At 37.5% G+C, this 27,949-nt stretch overlaps 4 protein-coding genes across 8 annotated transcripts; 3 read left to right on the plus strand and 1 right to left on the minus strand.

Annotated features, from left to right (window-relative positions):
* LOC121239483 (peptidyl-prolyl cis-trans isomerase FKBP15-1) lies at positions 1 to 4,111 on the plus strand. The gene is made up of 6 exons (XM_041136737.1): positions 1 to 205; positions 368 to 414; positions 1,106 to 1,168; positions 1,706 to 1,796; positions 2,408 to 2,512; positions 3,766 to 4,111. Exons 1-6 carry the CDS (start codon positions 133 to 135, stop codon positions 3,852 to 3,854), a joined length of 468 nt encoding a protein of 155 aa, XP_040992671.1. The 5' UTR covers positions 1 to 132; the 3' UTR covers positions 3,855 to 4,111.
* Positions 235 to 27,632, plus strand: LOC121239482. The gene is made up of 3 exons (XM_041136736.1): positions 235 to 245; positions 1,472 to 1,480; positions 26,452 to 27,632. Exon 3 carries the CDS (start codon positions 26,481 to 26,483, stop codon positions 27,294 to 27,296), a length of 816 nt encoding a protein of 271 aa, XP_040992670.1. The 5' UTR covers positions 235 to 245; positions 1,472 to 1,480; positions 26,452 to 26,480; the 3' UTR covers positions 27,297 to 27,632.
* Positions 9,539 to 16,847, plus strand: LOC121239478 (peptidyl-prolyl cis-trans isomerase FKBP62). 5 transcript variants are annotated; one of them, XM_041136731.1, is made up of 14 exons: positions 9,539 to 9,565; positions 12,361 to 12,591; positions 12,683 to 12,769; positions 13,870 to 14,130; positions 14,251 to 14,325; positions 14,408 to 14,488; positions 14,569 to 14,763; positions 14,854 to 14,946; positions 15,026 to 15,201; positions 15,328 to 15,450; positions 15,618 to 15,764; positions 15,852 to 15,979; positions 16,166 to 16,286; positions 16,382 to 16,847. In XM_041136731.1, the coding sequence occupies exons 2-14, from the start codon at positions 12,408 to 12,410 to the stop codon at positions 16,430 to 16,432; spliced, it is 1,722 nt and encodes a 573-aa protein (XP_040992665.1). In that variant the 5' UTR covers positions 9,539 to 9,565; positions 12,361 to 12,407; the 3' UTR covers positions 16,433 to 16,847. The 5 variants fall into 5 exon arrangements, with proteins under 5 accessions (XP_040992665.1, XP_040992666.1, XP_040992667.1 ...); XM_041136732.1 differs by lacking the exon at positions 9,539 to 9,565 and adding an exon at positions 12,148 to 12,292; XM_041136733.1 differs by lacking the exon at positions 9,539 to 9,565 and adding an exon at positions 12,149 to 12,320 and having other exon boundaries at positions 12,360 to 12,591; positions 16,166 to 16,290.
* LOC121239477 (probable xyloglucan glycosyltransferase 6) lies at positions 17,479 to 23,253 on the minus strand. Its single transcript, XM_041136728.1, is given in 7 exon segments — positions 17,479 to 18,558; positions 18,942 to 19,055; positions 19,130 to 19,420; positions 20,039 to 20,347; positions 22,304 to 22,596; positions 22,599 to 22,709; positions 22,712 to 23,253. Coding segments are annotated over 7 exon segments (2,052 nt in total). The 5' UTR covers positions 23,010 to 23,253; the 3' UTR covers positions 17,479 to 17,922.
* Positions 27,633 to 27,949: the final 317 nt, after the last annotated feature.

Consider the following 27,949-nt stretch of genomic DNA (forward strand, 5'->3'; position numbering starts at 1 on the left):
GCAAATATGCAGCAGCGTTGCATACCGAAGAAACGGTCCCCTAATTTTACTGGACGAATGACCTATATAAACCCGGCAAGGAGACGGAGCGAGCGCAAGCTGTAAAACCAGAGAGAGAGATAGAGAGACAGAATGCCCAAGATGAGTTTGAGCTGTGCGTTGAAGGCCTCCCCAATTTTCATCTTGTTGCTCATTTCCACTTTAGGTATCATGCGACTGTCCTTTTATGATTAGTTTTTCTATGCGTTGCTTATCGAATGTACTGGATCTGATTATTCGTATTCAGTTTATACCAAAAAAGAGTGGTTTGGGTTTGTGATTCTGTGTGATTTTGACTGTTGGGTTCGTTTTGCTTTATATTCTTCAGTTTCTGCGAAGTCGAAAGATGTAACTGAATTACAGATCGGTGTGAAGGTAAATTTTCTTTTTTTTAATTCGATTATCTATTTCTTTGTTATTGATGTTATAACGGGGAATGATTTATAGTGTTGCATCGGGTGGCGGATTTGAAAACTTAAAAAGAAGGAAGAAAAAGAGAGAGAAAACGTGTGTTGTGTAAAGTTTCTTTTTTTCGGTGATTTTGTATGATGTGCAAGTATGAAGAAATTTGTAGGCGAATAATATTGTTGAGGAGGTTGAATTGGTATTTTTCTGAATATCGTAGGATCTTTGATGTTTTTAGTTGTCTCTTTTAGCATGGAAATCACGGAGACAATATAGTAAAACAGAGCGGTGATTATGGTGTTGCCATTTGGTGTATTTGGTGAATTGCTTTTAGCAGTTAAAGATAAGTTCTTAAGTTGGGATAATTGAGCTGTGGGCTCTTTTAACAAAATTGTTTCCTCTTCTTTCTAAATACATTTTTAGTGAAAATTGATTGATAACCATGGACCTCTAATAGTTTGTTTAACTTACATAATTTGCTTATACGAAATGGCTCTTTTTTCAAAAGCAGTCATCTTTTTATAGGGTCATTTAAAGGTTTGCCTTATCTCATGCTTATATTACCGTCCGATGAAGTGCCTGATATTAACCCGGTTTTGTTTACTGTATTTCAGTGCTTTAATATTCTTCCTTAATAATCGGATGCGATATGTTTTTGCAGCACAAGCCAGATTCTTGTGACATTCAAGCTCGCAAAGGCGATAGAATCAAAGTACACTATCGGGTAAGTTTGCTTGCAGGTTTAGCTGGTTATTAAATGCATTATAGGCAACTTACTTCTAGAATTGATAATTTTCATGTGTATCAACACATCACATCACAAAGTTTAAATTTATAGAATTTTGTAGCATATTTTGTTTATCAAGGCGCTGACTTCTAATGGCCGCATCCTTTGAAGGTGGTACATTGATTCTGCTATGCAAAAATTTTATTTGTGAGAGGTCAAATCAGTTGCCTGTTGGGACTTGAGTTAGTTAATTGCCCCATGAACTGGTGGAGTTTTGCAACTGAGGTTTACTTTCAGTAGATTTCTCTGGTGAATAGAATGAATTTTATTTGTTATCCTTGAATATAATGAGAAACATTTATTTGTTTACTTCTTGTACACTCACATATGTATATGCTTCTACATTTATGTGTACTAAGCTTTGTCCTTATTGCAAGGTCAACAATTAGCTGGGTTTATTTCAAAATTGCTCTATGGTTCAGTTATAACTTTGAAACCTGCATTATACTTACGACTTGCCACTTATATTTGCAGGGAACACTCACAGATGGAACTGTTTTTGACTCTAGTTTCGAAAGAGACTCTCCAATTGAGTTTGAGCTTGGAACGGGTCAAGTAATAAAAGGTGTGCGGTGGCCCTTTTGGCTTGCAAATTGTTAGGTTTTTGGTGAATGAATAGAAGATGACTGGTGTTAAAATCCTGTTTACTTGTTGAAACAGACAAAATTAAGAATATAGTTCATGTGGAGAACCTTTGAATATAGATGAGTCCACTATAATGACATGAAACCATGACTCTTTGAGTTTGTTTAATATTTGCAAGTACAGCTATGAATCTGTGAATAGTACTGGCCATGGACCTTTTCTTTTTTCAAAAGAGTCATCTGTAGGTATCGATATGAAAAAAAAGAGTCATCTGTATCATAAGAAAACAGTTGAGCATAATATTAGAGTGTGTACAAAGTGCTCGTTTTGCAGTGAGAGAATTTTTGGCAGTTGCTTCATATTTATGTCGAGCATAGATACTGAGGATTATGCACTTTACTTGACTCATACATGCGGCTTAAGCTTCAATCATCTTTCAATTACAGTGGTTCACAATCAGAAGCAAACCTTTGTTTATAAAGGGAGCCTGCCTTTTTGTTTAATCTTAATGTTATATGATAGTGAAGATTGGTTTATTGGTAACTATGCATAAAGTATTAATGCCTGAAATTTCCTTTTTCTGTTTTTTAGGGTGGGACCAAGGATTGCTTGGAGCGTGTGTTGGTGAGAAGCGGAAATTGAAAATACCTTCAAAACTTGGTTATGGGGACCAAGGTTCTCCACCAACCATCCCAGGTAACATTTTCACTGGCTGCTCACTCCTCAAGCATAGGCATTGAATGCAGACCTGCCCTGCCGCTTTCATTGATGAATTTTAATTGGAATGTTTATGGTGAAAAGATCTTGGCATTTGAATTTGATTTCGTGATCTGTGTGAATTGAGTAGGTTGAGTTTGAACTGTAAAGGTTTGTCTTAAAAAGGACCAAGCACCAAGTACTGAACCTTTTTTTTTTTATTGGTAACCACTTTTTTTTTATTGTTAACCAAGTACTGGACTTACTACCACTGGAAAATGTATGCAGTGAATTTCCATCAAGTTACTAGTATTTTTGTATTAAGATTTGAGAAATTAAATATGTAGAACCCGTTGGATTTTATTGTAGGCAGCCAAATTTAAGGACCTGTAGGCTAGCTAAGGTTTTATGTAGCAGCAGAGATTTGTAGGGTCTTGGGATAACTAGGGCTACAGTGAATTCTTTTCCCTGAAATAGACCGAAATATTAGGGTGGATGTTCCTAGGCTCTGAACAGTAATCCAGGACGAGTGTTTTGGCCTTTTGTGATTGTTTGGGGGCTATTTGACTCGTGTTATTTTAGGATTTTAAAGCATAGGATTCTAGGGAAAGAGAAGATGAAAATTCCTATCTAGTCTTGACTAAATTTGATAGGAAATTGCTGGAAAATTCGAAGGAGAAAATATATATATATTTTTTATTGGCACCAGGTGTCCGGGAACGGCGTCCCGACTAATCCCAGGGCTGCACAGGTCCTCGGCAAGGAGTTTCCAACAAGTGCACCTCGGGTTAAAAAAAGGAGAAAATAAATGGGAAAAGATAAGATAAACTTAAGCATCACCCATAGTATCACACCTTGGATAGGATTGTATTACATGATTCTCAAACTGGGTTATCCGTTAGATTATATATATATATGGTTAAATCTAATTGAACATGGATTTCTTGGGTTTGGTTAATGTCTGTGACCCTTAACTGGTCCAGCTGGGTTTTTAAGATCCGCACCTTCAAGTTTTTGGATACAACAAAAAATGATTTGCTTTCAAATGTATTTCACCCGATTAATGGTTCAAATTTGTAGCAATGTAAAAACATCCTTTATCTTACCATCTGGTATATACTGCATTAGATAACATAAGATGTGAACATGAAAAGTTGAACTCTTAAAAGTCGCGTGTCTCCTACACACAACTGTAAGTACCATGCATTATTTGTTAGTTTAAATTTGATATGCATTTTGTTTGGAAAATACAGGTGGTGCAACGCTAATATTTGAAACGGAGCTTGTTGCAGTGAATGGGAAAACATCAAGTGAAGGAAAAACAAAAGATGCCGAACTGTAGTTGGAGGAATGGTTTCTGTCTTGAATCTTTTTTTCTTTTTTTTTAATCTGTACTTTTAAATTCCCCTGGTATCTTAATTTGGTGATCCAAAACAATGTTTTTGCTTTCAGACCATAGAGAACAATCGGCTTTGAAACTTTTAAATGGGACGCTTGTCTCTGTATCTTGATTAGAGATATATCTAGGCAAGCCTTTTCATTTTTATCATATAATTGGCTGGATTCTTAGACCATAAATTAGAATTATTCATGTTTCAAGTGTGAGCAGTGTCTGGCCAAAATGGTCACCAAGCATTAAGATATTTGCCTGGAAGCATAAGTTCTTGACATTAACTATTGTTGGGATCTATCTACAACCAGGCTTCATGGTCAGTGGTGACCTCTTCCGCTTATGAGAAGTGGATACTGGAAAAGTGGCTTGGGATTTATTTTTTGCCATCTAGATCGGGTCTATATCTTTTTTTCTTTTGTTTTCTTTTTTCATAAGAGGGTGGGAATTATGGAAACTATAAAGCCTGGGACATCACTCATGAGAGGGTGACATTCTTCTAATCCTTATGTTATGATAGCAAAATAGAATGAAAACATGAAATTAAGTAAGAGGAACATCTAAAATATTAGAATTTAGGGTTCATTCAATTCAAGTAGACGACTCTAGTTTGGTAAAAACTTAAAACTCAAATTTCCAAGTGGTGCTTTGCTGATTCAACGCTGCTAAAATCTAATTGTGGTGAAGAATTTGATTAATAGTTTATTAGAAATAGATCCGACTGGTTTTCGAGGCGATTTCGTGATATTTTTTTAATGAAAAATTGGCATGTTGCCAACAACTGTACGTATGGCAATGGCTTCTTGGTGTTTTGGCGCAGTGGAAAGGAAAGGAAAGGTATTCCAACATGGGTAGTGCTAGTGTGTCCGTCCCTACTAGTACAAATTTTATTTTATTTTTTTATTTTCTATTTTATTTTTTAATTTTTTTAATAATTTTTAATTTTTTAAAAAATAAAAAAAAATACACCAAGATGATAATAGTCACTTTCTTAATTAGTATGTAAAAGAAAAAAATTAAAAAAAAAATTAAATGCATGGACGATCAAAATGAAGATACAAATAAGGCAGCATAGTAGCATTATTCATTCCAAAATGGCAATAGAGCTAGAAAAAGGCCGATTGAGGGCTTTTGTTTTTTGGATGATAAGAATGTTCTAAAATATAATAGTAGTGAAATAATTTGTAAATAGTAATAAAATAATAAAATAATTTAAAAATATCTTCTTCTTTTTTTTCTAAGCAAGCAAATTTCATTTGATATTAGAAAAGATGATACATGATGAGAGGGTGGGGTTCCCAACAAATGCTCCAATACAATAACTACAGTGTAAAAATAGTAAAAACAAATAATAATAATAAAACGGGTCTACCCAGGCCCTACAAAGAAGGCTTTGTCTTAAAAGACGATTTGTTGGTAAACTACTAGGGGTGTAACGGGTCCTCTTCAGTTCGGTTTTGGATAAAATCTAGGATCGAATTGGTATGTACCGGTTTTGCATTTTTCAAAACCGTCCATTCACCTCCACCCCTGTCGGCTTCCCCCCCCCCCCCCCACCATCTCTCTCTCTCTCTGTGAAAATAATTGTCCCGCCGACCTCCTCTCTTGTCTTCCACCGTCCATTCGAAACACCCCAATCGACTTTTGAGATTTGTAGCTTCCATTGCTTGAAGAATTTGAGGTTAGATAAACGAGTTTCTGACTTGGTAATTTATGTTTGGTTGCTTAGAAAATGTGAGAAATAATGAACATTTTATTCAAAATGATTTGTAGTTCTCTGAGGTTATATAAATGCTATTTGGTTAATAAGAAAATTCTGATTTCGAAACCCTGTCTTGCCAAACCAAAAATGGAACCACCTCTCTTGTCAAGTTAACACTTAGCAATACCATACCTTGAATCACAACATTGAAAGAATTCATTGACGTTTGGACTCTTTGTGCATCCTTTAAAGCAAGTAGGCCGACCAACAAGAACTATAGACGAAAACCCATCTCAGAGCAAAAGGAAATGAGCAGATCTACCTAACTCTCAACCTGTCGAGCAAGCACTCCCATCACATGCCTCCATGAGAAAACACCACCCCCAAATCCATGTACTAGAACAATACCAAATTGGCCATTTGCTTGCAATCAGTCAAGGAGCTCTTGAAAGTGTATTGACGAAAGTGCTTTTTGAAATTGTAAACAGGTAAATTGAGAATCAAAAGGAGAGAGGAAGAATCGGGGAGTGGAGAAAAAGAAGAGAGGGGGAATTGGGAAGAGGAAAATCGAAATGGGAGAGGAAGAATCGGGGAGAGGAGAAATGAAATGATAGAGGACTTCGGGGAGGGGAAAGAAGAGAGAAAGTAAATTGATTCAATAAAGTGTGGTTTAAAATAGTAGTGCTACAAACATGCACAAATCTGCGTCTGCCCACGAACACCACTGACGTGGCAAAATGCTACGTCAGCAATTATATTAAAAAAAATGACGAAAAGGAATAAAAGATCTAAAACGGGAAGAAAGCTTTTGCATTCATTCAAGTGGTAGAAACCACTTTAATCCAGAAAATGAAAGGCAACCGACCGAATTTCATTCTCTTCCTCGGCGTAGTGCTATAGAAAACGAAAGGCCTCTCGGCTTTAGATTTCTTCCTTTCTCTCAAATCTTAGTTTTTGTCAGTTTTCTTCCTCGGCGTCGTAGCTCTGTCATTGATCATTTGCAGCAACCCACCTACCCACATTTCGGCATCGAACCTGGTAAGAGGCGTAGTCAATATACGAGAGGCCTGTAGTGAAAAACCATATATGCCTGTAGTGAAAAATCACAAATGCCGGTAGTGAAAAATGTGGATTTCATGCGTCAAACATGTGAAATATTTTTCATCGTGAACGTATAGGAAGCCTGTAGTGAAAATGTCCATTTGTTTCATTGCACGGAATTAGGTTCCATTTGTTTTTAGTTGGGTGGCATTTGTATGGTTATACATGTGTAACTTGTCCATTTTATAACTTTTCCAGTGTCTTGTTTTGGTTGTAAATTTTGGCATTAAATCTTTCTATAACATCAGTTTTGTTTTTATGAGAGTTTGGTTATTCAAGTTGTATCATAAATTTTGGCACTTAGGTATTTAGAAAGTAGATCGCAAGGAAAAAAAAACCACATAAGAAATTTAATCAAAACAAATCATATCTTTCTTGTCATAAAAAAAAAAAGAAACAGCTTTCTTATACAAATAAATGGGAACTCACTGATCAGATTGAAAATTAATATAATAATGTAGGTGCGTGCATCTTATTTTCATTATTGACAACCACCCTCATTGCTGAGGTAGATGGAGAAAGAGAAAGAAGACGAATTCTGTATAACAACTTTTATCACCAATCCATCAACCTAGGTAGTCTACACATCTTTCAACAGTTGATGTGTGTTTATTTTATTGCGCAGGTGAGTTGATTAACATTATGTTACTATATGTTAGGACATATCAACACCACTTTATTCAAACTTTTCAAACTACATGCCAAATTACTACGGTCTAGTGCCTCATGCGTGGTTACCACATTTTGTGCCTCCTCCAAGTGTCAGCCCATATCCATAGAGTAACCAGGTGATCGTTGGATAGTAAAATAGTTCATGTGCTTTATTTTATGAACTTGAAATATTTGATCTAATTATTTATTTTTAATTTTTTTTTTGAAAATTGCAACAACACCCATGGAGCTTTACTTCCGCTGGCACGTATTATATGTTGTCAGAGGTGTAGATTGGACACCAAACTATTGGAAAACAGTGGAAACCAACTCAGTCCATTGTGAATGAAGACGCAAGAAAATGTACAAACTCCCGTAATGGTGGATCAAGAAAGTGGACAACAAGAAGTGATGGAGACACAAGAAAGTGTACAATTACTAGTTTCATTCATTTTGTTGTATTTGTATATTTTTTATGTGGATCTTATTTTTTCTGCTATTATATTCACAGATGCAACAAGGGATGGATGGAAACTAGCCGGAGATTGCAAATGGAATGCAACGAAGTAGCTTCTTGTAACAAGACTTTGAAATCCATTATTGAATTATGTTGTGTGTTGATGGTGGTGATTTGTTAGAATTTGTGTTGAAGGTTGTTTGTTGGCATTTGTGTGTTGGAGGTGGTTTGTTGGCATTTGTGTGTTGGGGTGATTTGTAGGAATTTGCGTGTTGGTAGTGGTATGTTAGAGTATGTTATGTATTAGTGGTGAAAGTATATGTTTTGTATCCGGACTCAAGTTTTGTATCTTAGTATTTGAGCCCACATTTTGCACATTTTGTATCCAAGTACTCTATTTATATAAATTTGACTTTGTATCCATGTACTCAATTTACGTGGTTTTGATTGAATGTGATTGATATTAACTCAATTTATGTGGTTTTGATTGAATGTGATTGGTATTAGTTTATGGGTTTATGTGATACTGTGTTTGATACTGCTCTATCTGTCCAGATGAAAAAAAGTAAATCAATAAACCTGTAATTTAGTCCTGTCAAATATTCTGACAAAATGATCAGGCTGATAAGTTATTTTCACGTAGATACATACGTTGTTAATAACCAGTGGCATGTTAAAGCACAATGAAGTCTCGGGATTGAAGATAAAATACAATTCATAATAAAGTCTGAAATATGTAATTTTAAAGTCTCGACTTACAAACACTAAGTTTATTAAAATACAAATACAAAGTCGTCATCACTTTGAGCATATCAAATACAAGTAAATAAACTATGGATATTAGCCAATACACACGAAATAGTGTGCGTGCATGCCGCATGTCGGCTTTTTGACTGCGAAGCTAGGCTTAATCGTTGTGGAGTGCCAACTCCCTCTTCCCAATCTCTTCTTCTCTCTTTTGAAGTTTTTCCTCTTTCCTTAATACTTATGCTTCTCTCTAAATCAAAGCTGTAGAATGTCTCTTAATTGTACCTCTCCAGGATGTCATCAACAATTTCTTCAAAGTTCTTCGGATTTAGGGTACCAGATTTATTCTTGTCTGCCTTATTGAATATGAAGGCAATATCTCCCTGATAACAAGTTGGAAATTAAAAAAAAAAAAAAGTATGACAAACTGAAAATTATAACTAATAGAATCAAATCAAGATAAACACACGTCCTCTCCCTGTGGATAATAAGCCATTAATTCTTGAAAATCTGTGTGTAAACACGAAATGATATAGAAAAATTGCATGTAAAAGTGTAAACATTTTACGTACAAACTTATTGCAAGGCCTGAATCTATTGGTTTTACACAGTTCTAATAATTGTTTAGAAACTAGGTTGAACAACATGTTTCAACATTCTTTGAATGGAAGGATTTTTCCTAAACGAAGGCAAGTATCGAGAATTGCACACTGTTGATTACTTTCTCTGGATAAAACACACAAATAAATCAAGCTGCGGGTGTCGATACCATACCATGACTTGGCGTTGATTTACTCTAGCACAGTCACCCAAGGCATAGACACTCTCACATCCTCCCACCCTCAGCTAAAACCAAAAATAATCTTTTTGAGGTAAATGATATAAATTAGCTTCCTAGGGAGAGACATGATTTCCAACCCCATCTCAGGTCTCATCTCAACATGATAACTGCAGTGCATTCTGATTACAAAAACTCATGATGATAAGTGCTCTCTCTCTCTCTCTCAAGTTGGGCCAAAATACATGCATAAATGGATGAAAATGGTGGGATCAACCGACCAGCTCATGTACAGAACAATGATCACATGGGTAGCCGTTACTCCATGCTGTGACCTATGTGAACTAACAGCTCTAATTTGAACATCTTTGCAGGTATTTTTACTGATATAAGCTCATGTTCCATATTACTGAAAAACTATCATTCCAAGAGTTTGTTGATGCTATAAATGGGTTATTATCTAAAGCCCAATGGTACCAAAATTTGTAGCAAAAACATATTTGGACTTCCACATTGGCTAATATTAATCACAATTCACAAGAAATTCAGGAGCTACTTAGTGATGTAACTAGGATTTGTTCCTCTCATCCTTGATCGCTTGGGCTATGCTTGCGCAATGAAAGGAGAGAATATCAAACAAAACCAGTCTCAGCATAATTAGAAATCATAAATTTATACTCTTAAATTAATACAAACTCAATATCTTCTTATCTATACAAAAAAAACCCTACATCAGGATCATGCATCTCTTTGATACTTTTATCATTGATACAGAAAACTTAGGTGCCTAGAATAGAAAAAGAATCATTAATCTATCAAAAACATCAACCATAGCTTAAGCATGAACTTAAAGGCTGCATGTCTACACATTTCCAAAGCAACACTAACTTTAATACAACGCTAATAGGCCATAGAAAACAATCAAAGACCAAAAGTTTCTGAAAAGAAAAAAAGTAGAATAACCATTGGATACTTGGGAGGAAAGAAACCAAGGGTTGGGAACCAAGGATCGATTCGCACAGAGAGAGAAACTAGGGTTGGGAACCAAGGCTCGATTCGCACAGGGAGAGTGCCTGGGAGGAGAGAAACCGAATAGAGAGTGTGGTGCGATGAAGAGGGATGAAGTCGAGCAGGGGCAGAGTAACATCAGGGCTCGGGTTCGTAAAGAGACGTTGAGCAGGAGGAGAGAAACAAGATCAACCCAATCTAAAACACACTGTTTTCAGAAGTTTTGAAACGCACCATTTTGAAATAAATAAAATAGTGAATTTCTCTCCATATCGGATGTCGTCCGCGGACAGGCCCGAGTCGTGCTTGGGTGAAGACTTTTCCGATTTAAAAACAAAGACACCTCATAAATGTTGAAATACTATTTGCGAGTGTGAAAATGAGAATCCCACCGGAACATTTCTGAGCTTTACCAATGTAGTCTGTGATTCGAGATATTATTTAAAAAAAAAAAAAAAAAATTGGCAAAAAAATTGACGTGAAAGAAATTCACTGTTCTATGCTCACATTACACGCAAAAGAAAACCCCCCAGTCGGTGGTCACCGCCGCATTACGTACACTTCCCAAGCTTTCGTCACGCGAATCGAGGCTAAGAAATAAAAAAAAAAATATTATTATGGGATTATTGTATGAAGACGATGATAGGATGATCTATCGTTTATTTTTTTTCAAAATATTAGGGGAGTCTCTTAGGATACGTTCGCTTACCAAATCCAACTTAATTTATTTTAATTTATTATTGTAATTTTTTAAAATTTTAACATAAAATATAATAAATAATTCAATTTTTTTAAATTTTAAAATATTAATAATATTAAAAAATAATATTTTAACAATATTTTATCATCTCAATTCAACTCAACTCAATTCAGTTTAATAACCAAACACAGCCTTAAAGTTAAATTGTTTATAATATTTTGTGTTGAGATTTAAAAAAGTTATAATGATGAGTTGAGATAAATTGAAATGAGTTTGGATCCAAACTCACCCTTAAAGTTTGGTTGCGTTTGATTTTTAAATTTAATTGAGTTCAACTGAATTCAGTCTAATTTTAAACTGAATCTAACATCTAAATACTCAACTTTCAAATTACTAAACCCATCTTAATTCAAAATCTTCTTACATGTAGAACTTACAATTTTTTTCAATTTAAAATATCTTTATACATGGACCCATAATCTTTTTTAATTTCTCATAAAAAATACTAAACTCATCTTAATATCCAAACACACTTTAAACTCAATTCAGATGGGCCCCACATAATTCTCCATCCACTACTCAACTCATTACTATTTATAAAGAATTCAACTCAACTGATTTTAACTCAACATCCAAATATAACCTTATTGTTTAATTATTTTAATTTTATTTATTTGTATTTAATAGTTGAGAAAATAATTATTAAGAAAATTATATATATATAGTTTTTAATGATTAAAGATGTTAAAAAAAGAAGGAAACAAAAAAAAATAATTTAAATACACTAGTAGACACCCAACGATAGCCCGCTAGCAGTTCTCATTTTTTTTTTTCCTTAAACATTAAGAAACATTTTTCTTTATATTTAAAAAAATAGAAAAAAAAACCAATTCAATACATTTTTTAACATTTAAAAAAAATAAAAAATAAAAATACACCTATGGTGCAAATGCTCGGTAAACCTATGTACATTTTTTTTTTTCTCTTATCATTTCTCTTATTATTTACTATTAAATAGTAATAATAATTTGATCTACATCTCTCGCACCAACACTCTCTGGAACCATCCCGGCCCTTCATCCATTGCTCTCACTCCCTTACGCTTAAACCCTTTTTCGAACACTCTAGAACACAACTCCCCCACCTTCCCCTAGTTTCCACGCCATAAAATCCCCAGCATCTCGTCTCGATTCTTCCAGCCTCCTCAGCTCGCACTCTCTTTCACTCTCGAATTCTCTCGCACTCTAACTTAAGCCCCAGCCCCCCCCCCCCCCCCCCCCCCCCCCCCCCCCCCCCCCCCCCCCTCGGCGGCTGCTCTCGCATTCGATTATTTCTTGTTCCTTCTTCGACAGGGTAGAGTGATGGATGAGGATTTCGACATGCCCCCCGCCGACGATATGATCAACGATGACCTCGATCTCCCCGAAGACAGCCCCGTTCTCAAGGTCGGTGAGGAGAAGGAGATCGGCACGCAGGGCTTGAAGAAGAAGCTTCTCAAGGAAGGTCAGGCCTGGGAAACTCCCGATAGCGGCGACGAGGTCGAAGGTACTATTCTCTTTCTTTTACTCTCTTTCCTTCTTTCCTATTGATTTTTTAAAATTTTTTATATCTCATTTTTTATTTATTGTTCGTGCAGTGCATTATACTGGAACTCTGCTTGATGGCACTAAGTTCGATTCGAGCCGCGATAGGGGGACGTCGTTCAAGTTCACTCTCGGACAAGGTGAGCTATTTTTGCTGGATTTTCGATGTTATTTTGAGGTTTGCTTATAATGACTTGATTTGGTCTGCTTTATGCGACATTGTGGTTATCGATGAAGTAGGGAACCTCTGCGGAGCTAAATGACTTAAGTTAGTATATTTTATTTAAAGAATGATAAGTTTTAAGGCACCCAATCGGGAACTGTATTCTCTGAATGTCTGTTTCAAATTGTTACTTATCTAAGAACTATAAGAACCGCATTTTTCTTTGAAGGATTTTCAATGTGTTTGGAACATTTCTGGGTGGCATTTGATGATATGTCCTACAGTCCTAGGAATCCCGAGACGTTGAAAAAGGGGGCAAGGCTTACTTTAGGTCTTGAGTTATTCCAAGCTGTCTGCGTTGGGTTGTTTGTAAGCTTGAGTTTCCTCACCAGGGACAGGCACCAGGAGTGACTTATGTTGCAGTAGATTTTTAGTTATTCTTTTTACACAGGTTATGGATTCTGATTCATGCGCTCTGAAAGTTGATCGACCATAAGGGGTCAAAACAGTGCATCAATAACGATCTTTCAACGTCTATTTCTGGATTTTTCATGCAAGTTGCTGATGTATTAACTTCTAAGCAACGGTTGACGAATGAATCCCACACGGATCTGCAGTATCGAAACCCGAAAATGAGTATGAATAACAATTGCTAATAACGACCCCAATATACTTGCACAAGACGGTAAAGTTTTGGGTCTCGTTTGCCCAACAAAAAATCTTGTATAGAAGAGTTGGTTTTATGAGTTTCGGGAAACGATGTGGTGAATGCTGGTAGGATTGTATGAAGTAGAGGTGTACAAAACCTCGATGTTTGATATACTAGTTGATTTTGGTTTTACGTAGGCTGGGCTGAAACATACAGGTTCTGCTTAATATTTTGTTCCTAGCAGTCCTACCATTTTGTGATTGAAAATTCTGGGATCAGCGTCCTTTTCTTATCTTAATTTATTTCTTTCCACTTTTAGGAAAACTATTTCAAACAAGCTTTTAGTTTGAATTTACAGCTTACTTTGTTGCCTACGAAGATTGAGGTGAACCACCATTTGTCTGACATGCTCTTTTGTGTGGTTGCAGGAGAAGTTATTAAAGGATGGGACCAAGGTATCAAAACCATGAAGAAAGGTGAAAATGCCATTTTCACAATTCCTCCCGAGCTAGCTTATGGCGAGCGTGGTTCTCCTCCCACCATTCCTCCTAATGCAACCTTGCAATTCGATGTTGAATTGCTATCTTGGACTAGTGTCAAGGACGTATGTAAGGACGGTGGGATATTTAAGAAAATTCTCACGGAAGGAGAGAAATGGGAGAATCCGAAGGACCTTGATGAAGTGTTTGGTATGTTGATACTTTTCTAACTTTTCTGTGCCTTTTATAATGATTATTTGCATTGTTGTGCTGTTTTAATAATATAATTGTACCTGATAACCCCTTAATACCCTCTTTTTATTAATGCAGTTAAGTATGAAGCTCTTCTTGAGGATGGAACACTCATTGCAAAGTCAGATGGACTCGAATTCACTGTCCAAGAGGGTGCGTTCTCCTATTTTTATTAAACAATGCCACTCTGAGGTACATGATGGATTTGCCTAACTCAATTCCCTCCTATGACCAGGTCATTTCTGCCCTGCATTGTCTAAGGCTGTTAAAACAATGAAAAAGGGGGAAAAGGTGCTTCTCACAGTGAAGCCACAATGTAAGTTGTTTTCTTGAAGATGTTCTGTTGAAGCCAATTATTGAGTGCGATTTTCTAATTTTGTTGGATGTTGGTTTCAGATGCATTTGGTGAAAAGGGTAAGCCAGCTTCTGGTGGTGAAGGTGCAGTGCCACCAAATGCAACACTGCAGATAACTCTAGAGTTGGTATCATGGAAGACTGTATCAGAAATTACCGAGGACAAGAAGGTTATTAAGAAAATTTTGAAGGAAGGAGAGGGATATGAGCGTCCAAATGATGGAGCTGTTGTTAAAGGTAAATTTGGGTTTTTCAGAAGTTAATTTGAATCTTTACGCAAAGTTGTACGTCCAGTCCTGACAGGTTCCACTGTTTTTCATCTTGCAGTGAAATTGATTGGTAAATTGCAAGATGGTACAGTATTTTTGAAGAAAGGCCATGATGATGGAGAAGAGCTGTTTGAGTTCAAGACAGATGATGGTAAATACTGAACCCTTAGTTGGACTTTGTTCACTTTTGCTATGTATGGACTAAATAGTGGACTGGACTTGTCGGGCAGAGCAAGTTATTGAGGGGCTTGATAGAGCTGTGATGACAATGAAGAAGGGTGAAATAGCCTTGTTGACTGTTGCACCAGAATATGCATTTGGATCCTCTCAGTCTCAGCAGGAATTGGCCGTGGTTCCTCCCAACTCTATTGTTTACTATGAGGTTGAGCTGGTATCTTTCGTCAAGGTTAGTTCAGAGTCTGGGCTTGAATTTATTGTATGGATATGGCAACTCTTTGGGATAAAGTTTTATCAAAATTTGTGGGTGTTGAGCTGATTTTTTATTTTTATTTTTATTAATGGCTTCTTTCAGGAGAAGGAATCATGGGATATGAACACACAAGAAAAAATTGAAGCCGCTGGTAAAAAGAAGGAAGAAGGAAATCTACTGTTCAAGGCTGGTAAATTTGCAAAAGCTTCCAAGAGATATGAGAAGGTAACAAAAAGGAAATAGAAAACATTCCTTCTGATGCATTTTTCTTTCATTTAGTAATGAAATTATCTTGACCCCAAAAAAAAGAGTAAGGTAAATAGAACGTGGAAAATGTCAAAGGGTTGTTGGGTGTGTTTGTCTTTGACTTGAACAATCTTTCGTGTGAACAGGCTGTCAAGTATATCGAGTATGATTCTTCCTTCAGTGAGGAGGAGAAAAAACAAGCCAAGGCGGTGAAGGTTGCCTGCAATCTGAACAATGCGGCTTGCAAGTTGAAGTTAAACGAATACAAGGAAGTTGAAAAATTATGCACCAAGGTTACTAGCCTTAGTTCGAGGTCTTTGGCTTTGCGGTTGTCATTTAGGCTGTATTCCTTTATAACTTAATTGGTGGTGAATGTGTAGGTGTTAGAACTTGAGAGTAGAAATGTTAAGGCTCTCTACAGAAGGGCTCAGGCGTATATTCGACAGGCTGACCTGGATTTGGCCGAGTTGGACATCAAGAAAGCTCTTGAAATTGACCCTGATAATAGGTATGTTCTAAATATAGACTTTTATTCTTTTATTCCTCAAAATGGAAAAATTACTCCAGGTCTCATTCATAATTTTTATGCAATGCGCACCTGATTGCTATAGACTCAGATACACACAAGAGCATAAAAGAGTACAAAATTATTTTCATCCCGTTAATATGTTGCTTTTGTTATATGCTGAAACAGGGATGTGAAGTTAGAGTACAAGACCTTGAAGGAGAAGATGAAAGAATATAATAAAAGAGAGGCAAAGTTTTATGGCAACATGTTCTCGAAGCTGAATAAGTTGGGATCTCATGAAACAAAAGTAAGTGAATCCTACGATTCTTGTGACTGGTTGTGATGAGTATATTTTATAATTGCTGCCGTGATGCTTAAACCTGTCTCGGCTTTGATTTGCAGAAAACAGAAGCTAAGGAAACTGAGCCTATGAATATAGACAGCAATGCATGAGCGGGCTGAACATGCACCTCTAACTTCCATATGTGACGAGAAAGAGTAAATTATGAACATGAACCTTTTCAGGGTCCTGTTGCCCTTTGTTTTCTTTAGTATGGGGACTTCTTGCTATTGGCATTTTGAGAATTTCAAATGGATTTTCTATGCTGGTGATTATTGACATAAAAATCTTATTTCAGAAGAAATTTGAAATGAACTGGTGTTTCCACTATATGATGGTAATGGTATTGATGTTCTTATATAATATGAAGGGGTCATATCTTTGTTTGTTAAAAGCCAGGCAGGGGAATGCTGTGGTGTCTATATTACGTACCCCTGAAGCCCAAATTAAAATAGAAGGTAGTTTTAAAGAGGTTGGTGGTTGTCTACTTGACGTCTTTCCACATGGCTGTCTGGTTTGTTGGGTAGACATTTTGTTATGAGCACAACTAACTGGAAGTAGATGCTTGAAAGGGGCAATATTCATACGAGTGTTATATCCACAAAAAAATTTTAAAAAAATAAAAAATAAAAAAACAAAGCTCATACTTTCCAAATTTAAGTTAAATTACGATTTTTTTATAAGGTATTATAATTATAATTTTCTGTTTTCGTGGAGATATATTGTTTTACTTCTGTACAAGGGGAAAAAAACACAATATAAGCAGAAAATTAATATGTTAAAAAAAGGAAACAAGCCATGAAATGCAAGAAGGAAGCTGTTTCGGCTTCACCTAGCACCGAGATTCCTATAGTGTACTTATGGCTATTCCTTGCAAAATCCGTTCGAAAGGTTTTGCAAATGGGCTTAAATTTATACAATATGTTAGATTGTAAGATTATTTTTATTAAAATTATATCAATTTGTAGGTTTGTAGCATTTTCTCTATATCAAAAATTCAAAATCGAGGGGGCATAGATGTATCGGGCCATAGGTTTTTTCTAAAAGTTAAAAGCGTTCAAGGCCAATTCTTTATCGTGCCAAAAGAATAATTTCCTAAGATGTAATACGATCTGTACAAAACTGAAATAGAGCATAATACAAGTTCGAGAAATATTGATTTCATTCCAACGAAATGTGATTAAAATATATCTGATCTTACACAATCCGAAGATAACACAACATAAAGAATGTAATATACTCTTAACAATTCCTGACTTACACGGTAGCCATTCCAAACAGGTTGGAATTAAGAATTCTTGCCCCTGCACTATTTTGAGGGTCATATCCCTTTAAAACCTTAGTACAACTTTACGTTGAGGAATGCCACAAAGGCAACAACAATGATACAATATCCCTTTACACAACTGATAAATGTAAAGACTACAAATATGTGCCAAGCATGATGAAATCGCTTCAATTCGTATCTGCAAAACCCCAGATAGCAGGTATGAACTGCTAATGCTTGGTCGGCACATCGGCTCCACTAAGGGTGAACTAAATCCCCAGTTCAAATCCTGGGAAATCATTTTCCAAGATTGCTAAAAAAAAAAAACCCTACAGGTCAACTCACCTGCTCTCCTATCAGGTCCAGACCAACAACTAAGAAACTGAATCCTTGGAATAATAGAAAATAGAAATGAATTCCTTGGGCAGACAACAAGCTTCTCACCGAGGCAGTTAACAAAATGAATGCGAGTGCCAGTTCCTTCCTATACAAACGGTTTCTTCTACTTTTCCCAGTTTTCTTTGACATCTCTAGTTTGTTCAGCTCTTCCAGGCCTGAATCCGAGGACGACCTGGGAAGACTGATATTTTCCATTAGTGGATCAGATTCCTTCTCAAAGGCAACTAGGTCTGTCTCTGATGATCTTCCCAATTTCTTTGTCACTATCCACTCATAAGAACTACCAAACCGAAACAATCCAGATATCATGGCATTAAACTTGGTCACGGACATTGTGTTCTCAAAAAGCAGGTAAGGAACTATAAATGGGAATGACCGTGGTGCAGGAAGGATGTTTAAGATAGACATGATTCCGGGAACATAACAAACAACCCAAGCTGGTAGATGAGCTTCTGGCATGAACATTGTCATGGGAAGAATGATGCAGAAGAGAGTGAATGAATAAAATGGCAGGATAAGCTTCCGTAGGAGGAAGAAAAGAAATATCAAATTGGCTTTCTTGGCCAAACTCACCTGGAATATGAAAGCAACTAACATTAACATGAGACATAACAAACTGGAAGCTGTAGTACTTCATTTCCAAAATCAAAGCCACGCAATGATGAAATAAGCAACTTAATTTGAGTTACAAGGATACTGGAATCATTTTGTTTGTTCATCGGTTCATCTTTATGTTTGAAAGTCTAAATGGAACTTTCCTAGTTTGTTATAGGAGAGAGCTACAATTAGTCAATCACATAATCCTTTGTTTCCTCAATACCTTAAGATTGAATTTAATACCTTCTGAATTTACGGATAATCAAGGTTGCTACACTTTCATCATATTCAATTCTTTCTGATAACTGCTATATGTGATATAATGCGAATTACATCATAAACAGATGAAAGTTCCATACCTTTGAGCGGAGTATGTCAACAAAGCACAAACGGAACAGCTGCATTGGACCTGAATGCCATCGATGTTGCTGTTTCTTATATGCTTCATAGGATTCTGGGAGCTCACAAAGGCACTGCAAAAGTAGGAGTAAGTTTATTGATCATCTCACGAAGTGTAAAATTCTTTGTTCATGGCAATTCGTCACACCTTAACATCATTCAGATATATGAATTTCCAACCACAAAGATGAGCACGAACAGCAATGTCCATGTCCTCAACAGTTGTTCGTTCCAACCAGCCACCACATTCTTCAAGAGCTTTAATTCTCCAAACACCAGCAGTTCCATTAAACCCAAAGAAGTTTATAAACATGCCATTGACCTGTTGTTCAACCTCAAAGTGAAATGATAAGTTTATGTTCTGCAATCTTGTAAGCAAGTTCTCATCCTTGTTCACAAATGACCACCTTGTCTGGACCAATGCCAGATCATCATTCCCCTTCACAAAAAAAGTACACAAAAATTTGTAGTCATATAATCAAAAATTTGTACATCACCTATGTCTGCAGAAAAATCCAAACATTTTTTTCTTTATTAAAACAAAAGCACCAACAAAGTCCATAGATTATCAAGGTCGTGGGTTTGAGGAAAGGAAAAACACAAGTTCTGAGCAAGAAAGATATTGGGAGTTGCTACAAGAATATGAAGCTTGGATACTAGCCTAAGGGCACAACCAGGTTGCAGATACACTAAGCTAGAAATAGCTGCAGGAAGTGGCTATATGAATACGTTCATAGAACTACAAGATTATTGGCTGTCATGCGAGAGGTAGATGATTTTTCTCTCATTTAAATGGTACTTATTCCCCTCATAAGAAAAAAAAGTGAAGTCACCGAAGATAGGTGTAACTCATAAGTAAATTAATAAATACCACTTGAATTTGTTTGTGCTTAAATGTGCACGTGTAAAACATATGCATTGGAGACGTAAACAAATATATAAGCTGGCAATCTAAACAAGATCTTTTCTACTAAGAGTGCTTTCAATCAACACAAGCTTTTAAGCATGCTGAATCGAATAGAGTCCTTAATAGAGAAGATAATGATTGCAAGATTACCTTAAAATAAGGAATGGTTTTCTTCAAGAAGTCGGGTCCTGGTTGAAAATCTGCATCAAAGATTGCCACAAACTCATAATCTTTTACATAATCACAGCTCATTGCAGATTTGAGATTCCCAGCCTTATAGCCAGTGCGAATCAGACGATGTCTATATAATATGCGAACACCCCTTTGTTGCCATTTCTGTACTTCTGCCTTGATAAGGAGTTGCACATCTAAGTCATCAGAATCATCTAAAACCTGTACAAGCATTCTCTCCTTTGGCCAGTCCTGGATACAAACTGCTGCAATAGATTGTTGGTAAACCTGTTTGGCACCCAAGCACAGAACAGCACAGCACAGTAGGTGTTAACAACTACTGAGAAAAAGGGAAAGAAAACAAAACAACATACAAGCATGCAAGATTTAATAATGAGTGATTAAGCACGTCATGTCCAAAAAGATGCTGAAGGAGCGCACTACAAAACTAAATATAAGCAACCAACTACCAGGCAGCAATATGGATGTCTGTCTACCTAGCAACTACAGTTCTCAATTTCCATATGCATCACAACCTAATTGAAAAAGCAGTGGTTCTATCCCATACAACACCTAGAGGGGGGGTGAATAGGTGCAGTTCAAATTTTCTAATCAAATAAAATTTAATGACAAGAAGCAATTAAAAGATGACACAAATCATACAAATAATCAACACAGAGATTTGGTCACGAAGTGGAAACTTATTTGAAGAACGTATTCAAATTCTAAAACCACTCCGGGTGTAAGCCACCACCTAAAATCCACTATAGAAAAAGTTTGTTACAACCAATATAGAGACACTCACAAAACTTTTGTAGTTCCTAAACTTGGCTTGCAACATCACGAGTGACCCACTCGATCTCTACACGCATGTAGTGTCAGAACTCCGATCTTTCTATAGCATCCCTCGAGAACCTCTCGATCTTAGCAGCTTCGGAAACCTTCCGGCCAAACAAAATGTCCACTTCAATGGACTTTGAATAAGATTTGATCTTGAGTGTGGTGTGGTGGAAATGTGTTTGTCCAAGAGAGATTCAACAATGTGGAAAAGCTTCTCTCTATGGCTCTTGAGGCAACTAGGGTTTTTGCTCTGTTTCTCCACACCAAAGAACAGAAATAACCTGTTCTATTTATAGTCCCAGCAAGACACGGCGCTCAAAATCATGAATTTTAGGTTGTCTTGAACATTGGCTCGAGCGAGGTATCGAGCGAAGGTCGAGCGCACATTGTCTTCTGAAACCGCTCGAGCAAGATGTCGAGCGCACATCGAGCGAACCTCTCTAAATAAGTTCTGCTCGAGCGCCACGTCGAGCGCACTTTGAGCGAACCACTCTGGATGGGTTCTGCTCGAGCGCCACGTCGAGGGCACCTTGAGCGAACCTCTCTGTATGGTTCCGCTCGAGCGCTGCGTCGAGCGCACATCGAGCGAACCACTTTGTATGGGTTCTGCTCAAACGCTGAGTCGAGCACACGTCGAGCGAACCTCTCTGGAAGGTCCCGCTCGAGCGCTAGTCGAGCGCCAGTAGAGCCATGTTGAGCACACTTCAATCTTTTTCATATTACACTGCTTCAACATTTGTTACAACTCAATTTTATACAGGTTTTCACAAGAATATGCCAATCAACTAATTTTTCCCTCAACACTAATGTTAATTCCAAGTAACTGCAAATAATTACACAAACTGCTATACAACATCCTAGAAGAAATGACATCAGGCAGAGAATTCCATAGTGAAGATGAATAGGCAACAAGCTTTCATATTACCACGACAATTGCACTACTACTGCAATTGGTAAATAATATTTTGAACTACGAAAAAGGTCATCCTGAAGAGAAACCAACATTAAACATTGAGGTATACTAAAATTACACTCCTAATTGTCCCCGGAAACACAAATTCACAGACCAGACCATATCAGAACTTCAACTTGAATTGAAAACTCATCGAACACAAAGCGTTCAACAATTTCAAGTAATGCCCAAAGAGAAGTCACTTCAATATCAAGAGAAAACAACCGCCAATCTATCAAACATTTTTAACAAGCTCAAAACAACTAGCATCAAATATATATGAGCGACTTGTCGCTTACCAGTGACGCGTTGATGAACAACTTATCAAGTCAACAGAAGTATCAGTATCCAACGTGTAGCTTAACTATGGAATTCAAGTGCAACAATACAATAATTTCAGTTCAATTTACAAAAACAGTGTTAAAAGGGACTTGGAACCTACATGTTCTTACCTCCCTCTCATTGCACATTGGGATTTGCACCAATACCATCGGATAATAATCGGCATTTGCATTCTCCGCATCAGCGGCATATTCCATCAGTGCCACGGGCTTCAATCTCCGGAATTTGATCCAGAAACATCCGAGAATCAAGGCGATGCGGTCCACCGACTGAATCAGAAACAGCACGATGCATACATTGGTTAAGCTCTGCAGCGGCGGAGCCAAGTAATTGGCGCGAATGTCCAGCCAATTGGCGTACACGAACCCTACCATTCCCAACACCTCGGTGGCGGACGCCACGGAGGCGGCCTGAAATGCCATCCTTTGAAGTAAGCGACGAGTTCGATGGACAACAAGAGCAGAACCACGACCAAGAACGCCTTGATCGCGCGGTAGAGACGCGAGGAGGACGAGTCGGCGGCAGAGTCCGGGAGGAGATCCGACGGTTGGCAGTACGGATAAGGGAAAGGAAGGCGGTGGTGAGGGAGGCGATGGAGGCGGCGATATGCTGGAACCTCAAGAGGCAGAGCCAGGAAAGCTGGCGAGCGCTACGAGCGCGGCCCTTGTCGACCGTCGGATCGGAGCTGATCTGGACGGAAAGAAAAGAAGTGGAATTAAGAGGAATGTCAGAGGAAGGTTGGGGAAGGAGCTCCAGGTCCTTGTCTCTCTGCTTGTTCCACCATTCCTGGAACTCGTAGTTCGGAGCTCGAGACATACGAGTCTGTATAAATCCAACACTAACAGAATGTATGGGGTAGGAATATCTGGAAGATGGATCTACGTCAGAAGTGATTTGCTTAGTGAATGTGAGGAATCTGTGAGTGATCCAGAGGAGGAAGACGAGGGGCTCTCATCAGGCGGGGCTCAGCCTCAGCTCAAAGCTATATTTAGAAACAGCGCACACCAAGTTTAGCGGGGGTTTGCTCTCTCTCTCTCTCTCTCTCTCTGTCTGCTGTTTGTTTTCTTGCGCAAAGTATTTTAAGCGATGGCCGATGGGTTTATCAACTAAATTAAAGGGTAGAGGAAGCAACTAAGCATGTGCGGTGCGTTCCAGTGGCTTGCGTTCACATAGATCTGTGCTGACGGATATTCATTTTATTATTTCGAGTCACTCGAGAATTTTGATCGCTTTGTACTAATTAAGATTTGTCCACCATGTGCAACTTTTTTTTTTTAAACTAATTTTCACTTTCATTTTGAAAAAAGTTATTTATTTTTATAACTTTTATTTGTATAATATATTATTGATACGTTAAAAATTATAAAATTTAAAATTTAATTTAAAAAAAATGATAAAATGTTTCCTTTACTCTATATGTATACAATATAATATTATATGTAAAATTATGAATACACGTCACAATACTCTCACTTTTACAACTTAATTATATCCGTCTTGTTTAATGAAAAGGCACATGCATGACACTCCTGCAAACTGTCGAGCGTAAAACTTTTCCAAACGTTGAATTCGGCCACTCAATAGCAACAATCCAGGTGTTAGCCACTACGTCCGGTCACCCCGTAATATATGTAACCACTTGAGTAATATATGTAAGATCATCCTTAGTCAATCTTTTGTCCAATTTGGAACACGGCTTGAAATATATAAATAGATAAATATATATATATATATATATATATATATGTATTACATCATTAATGTCTAAAACCTTTACAGGTAGCATTAAATGCATGGGATGCATATATATTGTATTCAACTTGTATTTTATTGTGAACTTGTATTTCACATTGAATCTAACCTTATGATCGATGCTCATGAACCAGAATGATTTCCAGCAACTTTCTTCTGGATTTCAACAGCCTCAGGCAGATAGAGCAGGTTGCATGCCACATATCACTTCCATTCGTATATGTAGTACTTGTTTTAAGTACTAAGGATCCCTCAGGCCAGGTGCCAATTACAATGCTTAAGAACAATGATTCCCCATTCCCTATATATATGCAAGGTGCTTTGAAACAAGACAAGCGCGCAATATCGATCGGATCTCAGCTTTAAGAATCAGCCTAGCTTGGGAATTGGAGCAACTACTCAGAGGCCTCCAGGCTCTTTCTCAATTAATGTTTTGTCCAACTCATGACCAAAATGAAACCTGACTAAGCAAAAACATCAGCCCATATTTATCTCAAAATAAGGTCGTAACAGTAGTCTTATTCTGCAACTATCATGATGAATTCCAATCCTTCTTCTTCAGGGGCATAACCTGAAATCCAGCCTAGTTTAGTTATTATTTTATGCTCCATCGGAATGGAAAGTAATGAACTTCTTCATCTGTTAATCACTTTCCTTGGCAAAATGGGAAGATTCAAGATTTGCCTATTAGATTTTGATGCCATCTTGAACTGATCGAATTAGTTGCACTTTTCAGCAAATGATCATAATTATTTTTTACTCGAGTCGATACTTGCTGTTAGCAATTTGTCACACGTCGTCGGTATATCTACAAGGAAGGATGGACTGAAGTCTTTGTGGGGCTTTGGTTTGGGGTAATAAAGAATTAGAGGGTTGGGCTCAATGGCTTCTATGGGCTTGGATAGCAAATGTGTTTTGTTTAGTTTTATTGTATTTCTTAATATGGGCTAGGGTGGTGTTAGTTAAGCCCAATTGCTTATATTCTCACTTATGTTTAATTGTTGTTAGTTTGAACTTAAAAGGCCCATAGCCTTTTCTTGGCTTTCCGTAAAGTCGTCATGGAAGTATATATATATATATACTCAACTAGATAGTGTAAAGGATGAATCTGGAATGATATAGAAACTTTTTTGTCTCTCCTATTCTCTCTCATTTTCCCTCTCATTTCCTCGGAGGAGCTCTCCTCAACGAGAGCAATTCAATGTTATTTTATTTTAGTCCTTCAGGTGTGTTACAATTGATATTAGAGAGACATTGATCTTTGTGCTATCAACATGAAAGAAATTATTGCGTCTCTGCTAAAAATCAGGGAGATGGTAGAACAATCGCTACAGACTCAAGATCGAATCCTGCAGCAAATAAGAGAATTTAAGAGCAGTTTGAATGAAAACTCGAACTATCTGGACCACAAAAAATGTGCAATGCAGGAAAAAGATGAACATACACTTACGGTGGAAATCTCTATGGTTGAAACCGCCAGAAACGTGAAGTTGGTCAGATCGGCTAGAATGGCAGAGGTGTTTGAAGTAGGAGTGTTGGCTCTTGAGATGGTGGCGACGACGTCGTTCGCTAGTAATGATAGTACTGAGCTGAAATACACTCACGCGTCAGTGACGTTTAAGGAAGGGGAGAACTCGTCACAGAGAGCGTCGGTGAGACCCAACCTCAACACTAATGAGTTCTGTAACATGCTTTACGGGTCAGATCTGGTCAAGGTTGAGCTTAATCGGCTCGAGAACGAAGTCAGAGATAACGACTGTGAGTTGGAAGAGGCACACACGGCGGTAGTAGCCTTATGGTTCTCCGAACAACTTAGAGAAAGTGCAATTGAAGAAGCGCTAGACCCTGTGGACTGCAACCTAGATCTCAATATTGTAAGAAATGGTCTTCAAGAATCTACACTACATGAGCAAGGGTTCACTTATTGTTGGCCTGTGCTCGTGGCATTTCTAAAGGGGATGATGAGGTCAAAAACCTAGGGGAAATTGAGCACAATGCCAAATCAATCTTGACCAACCTCTTTAAAAACCAAAACCAACTGAAGCTCTAAAACTCCTCCGATCACTTAGACCCATTCATTTTCCTGACAACCAACTACCAAACCCAAATGAGGATGAAGGTCAAAGCTCCTCTAACTCCAATCGAGAAGAATATGGAAAACAAGCCTTCTAGGTTTTTGACGAAATGCAGCCGTGGGATCGGTCCTTCCCGTTAAAGAATTCCTGCAATCCTAATGAGGCTATTACCTATGGTGCTTCAATCCAGGCTGCTAATTTGAGTGATGTGGGTAACAAGAAGATATTGATTTCCAGGTACACAACCCACCCGTGTCATTCATATCCAGATATATTGAAGGAATACCCAGACTGCATCAAGCTCATTTTTTGGGAATGCAAAACTTCTCAAATGTCTGTGTATATTGGTAATTTGTCGGCTGAAACTCGAAGAGATGAACAAAAAAATATGTTCTGAAGGTTTGGGAGCCGCAGTGTACAGTTTAAGAAAGATGGCTGAGTCTCAAAATTCCTCGTCACTATGCCGCAAAGAGATTACATAGAGCTTCATAGGAAGAGACATGGCTTCCGCCTCGACCACTTCGAGCGCAAGTGCAAGAAGGAGGCTCATGAAGACCACAAGGGCTCTAAATATGCCCAGAAGGCTCTGGTTATTAAGTGCAAGATGTTCGCAGAAAAGGCTTTGATGAAGAAGACACTAGCCATGCATGAGGAATCATCCACCAGTCGCAAGGTGCATGATGATGTCCATGAAGGAGTTGTTCCTGCTTATTTGCGGGACCGCGAGACCACAACACAGGCAAAAGTTCTTAGCAATACCATTAAGCAAAAGTGGAGAGAGAAAAAACTGGGTGTTGGACAACGACAGCTAATTTATGGTGCTATAATGCAAGATGTTGCCGATCCAGGTGTTCTATTTACAATATTAATATGCAAGCATGAGGTTGTTATTCATGTTAGTTCTCAAAAAGCTGCTCTTCATCTTGATGAGATGCTATTACTTGCCAACTTTGTTATTTCATCAAAATCATTTAGGAGTTTCGAATATTTTTCATCAAATTGCCGTGTTGAATTTTTTTTTGGAGGAACTAATGATCTTGAAGGATCTGATCTTGCCTTCATTCCCCACATGGAAGAGGCCTTTCACCTTGCGCTTCAGTTGTTTGTGGAAATGTTTGTGAAGGCTGGATGTGGTGGTTCAAGTGACTTTTGGTCCATTGTAAAATATGGAGAATCTGGTTCTATCATAAGCTTTCTCCTTATTGCCCATAGGCTCTTGGTGCCTCACAAGATTGAAGACAAACATCAAAATGGGGCTCCTGAATGTATTTACTAGCTTGCACAAGCTGAAATCTAAATATGGGTTTTGACTGGAGATAAAATTGAGACTGCAATCAATATTGGCTTTGCCTATAGTTTGCTTAGACAAGGAATGAAGCAAATTGTAATCAACTAAGAGACATTAGAAATCAAAGCATTGGAGAAAGTTGGGGACAACTCTGCTGTTGCTATGGAATTTAAGGCAAAAGTCCTACTCCATTTTGACCAAATGTCCTTCCAATACGTTGTTTCCTTCAATGCTATTTGTATGGGCGTTGCAGTAAATGGTGTAGAAGATGGAAATTTTAGTTGGATCACTGATGATGAGCTGGAAGTTAATAATTTCCAGTTACCAATGAAGCATGGCAGTCAACTCGCACTTTGTGAACAAGGTGTTTTGAAAGGAAATGATTTGTCACACGTCGTCAATATATCTACAAGGAAGGATGGACTGAAGTCTTTGTGGGCTTTGGTTTGGGGCAATAAAGAATTAGAGGGTTGGGCTCAGTGGCTTCTATGGGCTTGGATAGCTAATGTCTTTTGCTTAGTTTTATTGTATTTCTTAATATGGGCTAGGGTGGTGTTAGTTAAGCCCAATTGCTTATATTCTCACTTATGTTTAATTGTTGTTAGTTTGAACTCAAAAGGCCCATGGCCTTTTCTTGGCTT

This window comes from Juglans microcarpa x Juglans regia, chromosome 7D (assembly GCF_004785595.1).
Source record: "Juglans microcarpa x Juglans regia isolate MS1-56 chromosome 7D, Jm3101_v1.0, whole genome shotgun sequence".
In the NCBI taxonomy this organism is placed as follows: Eukaryota; Viridiplantae; Streptophyta; class Magnoliopsida; order Fagales; family Juglandaceae; genus Juglans; species Juglans microcarpa x Juglans regia.

Excerpts from the sequence above, each read along its gene's own strand:
- LOC121239483 (XM_041136737.1), top strand. The coding sequence starts at position 133 with ATGCCCAAGATGAGTTTGAGCTGTGCGTTGAAGGCCTCCCCAATTTTC. Across the intron at positions 206-367 it reads GTTGCTCATTTCCACTTTAG|TTTCTGCGAAGTCGAAAGAT; the intron begins GTATCATGCGAC and ends TATATTCTTCAG. Across the intron at positions 1,797-2,407 it reads AACGGGTCAAGTAATAAAAG|GGTGGGACCAAGGATTGCTT; the intron begins GTGTGCGGTGGC and ends TCTGTTTTTTAG.
- LOC121239478 (XM_041136731.1), top strand. The coding sequence starts at position 12,408 with ATGGATGAGGATTTCGACATGCCCCCCGCCGACGATATGATCAACGAT. Across the intron at positions 14,326-14,407 it reads CGAATTCACTGTCCAAGAGG|GTCATTTCTGCCCTGCATTG; the intron begins GTGCGTTCTCCT and ends TCCTATGACCAG. Across the intron at positions 15,451-15,617 it reads CTTCCAAGAGATATGAGAAG|GCTGTCAAGTATATCGAGTA; the intron begins GTAACAAAAAGG and ends TCGTGTGAACAG.
- LOC121239482 (XM_041136736.1), top strand. The coding sequence starts at position 26,481 with ATGCCGCAAAGAGATTACATAGAGCTTCATAGGAAGAGACATGGCTTC.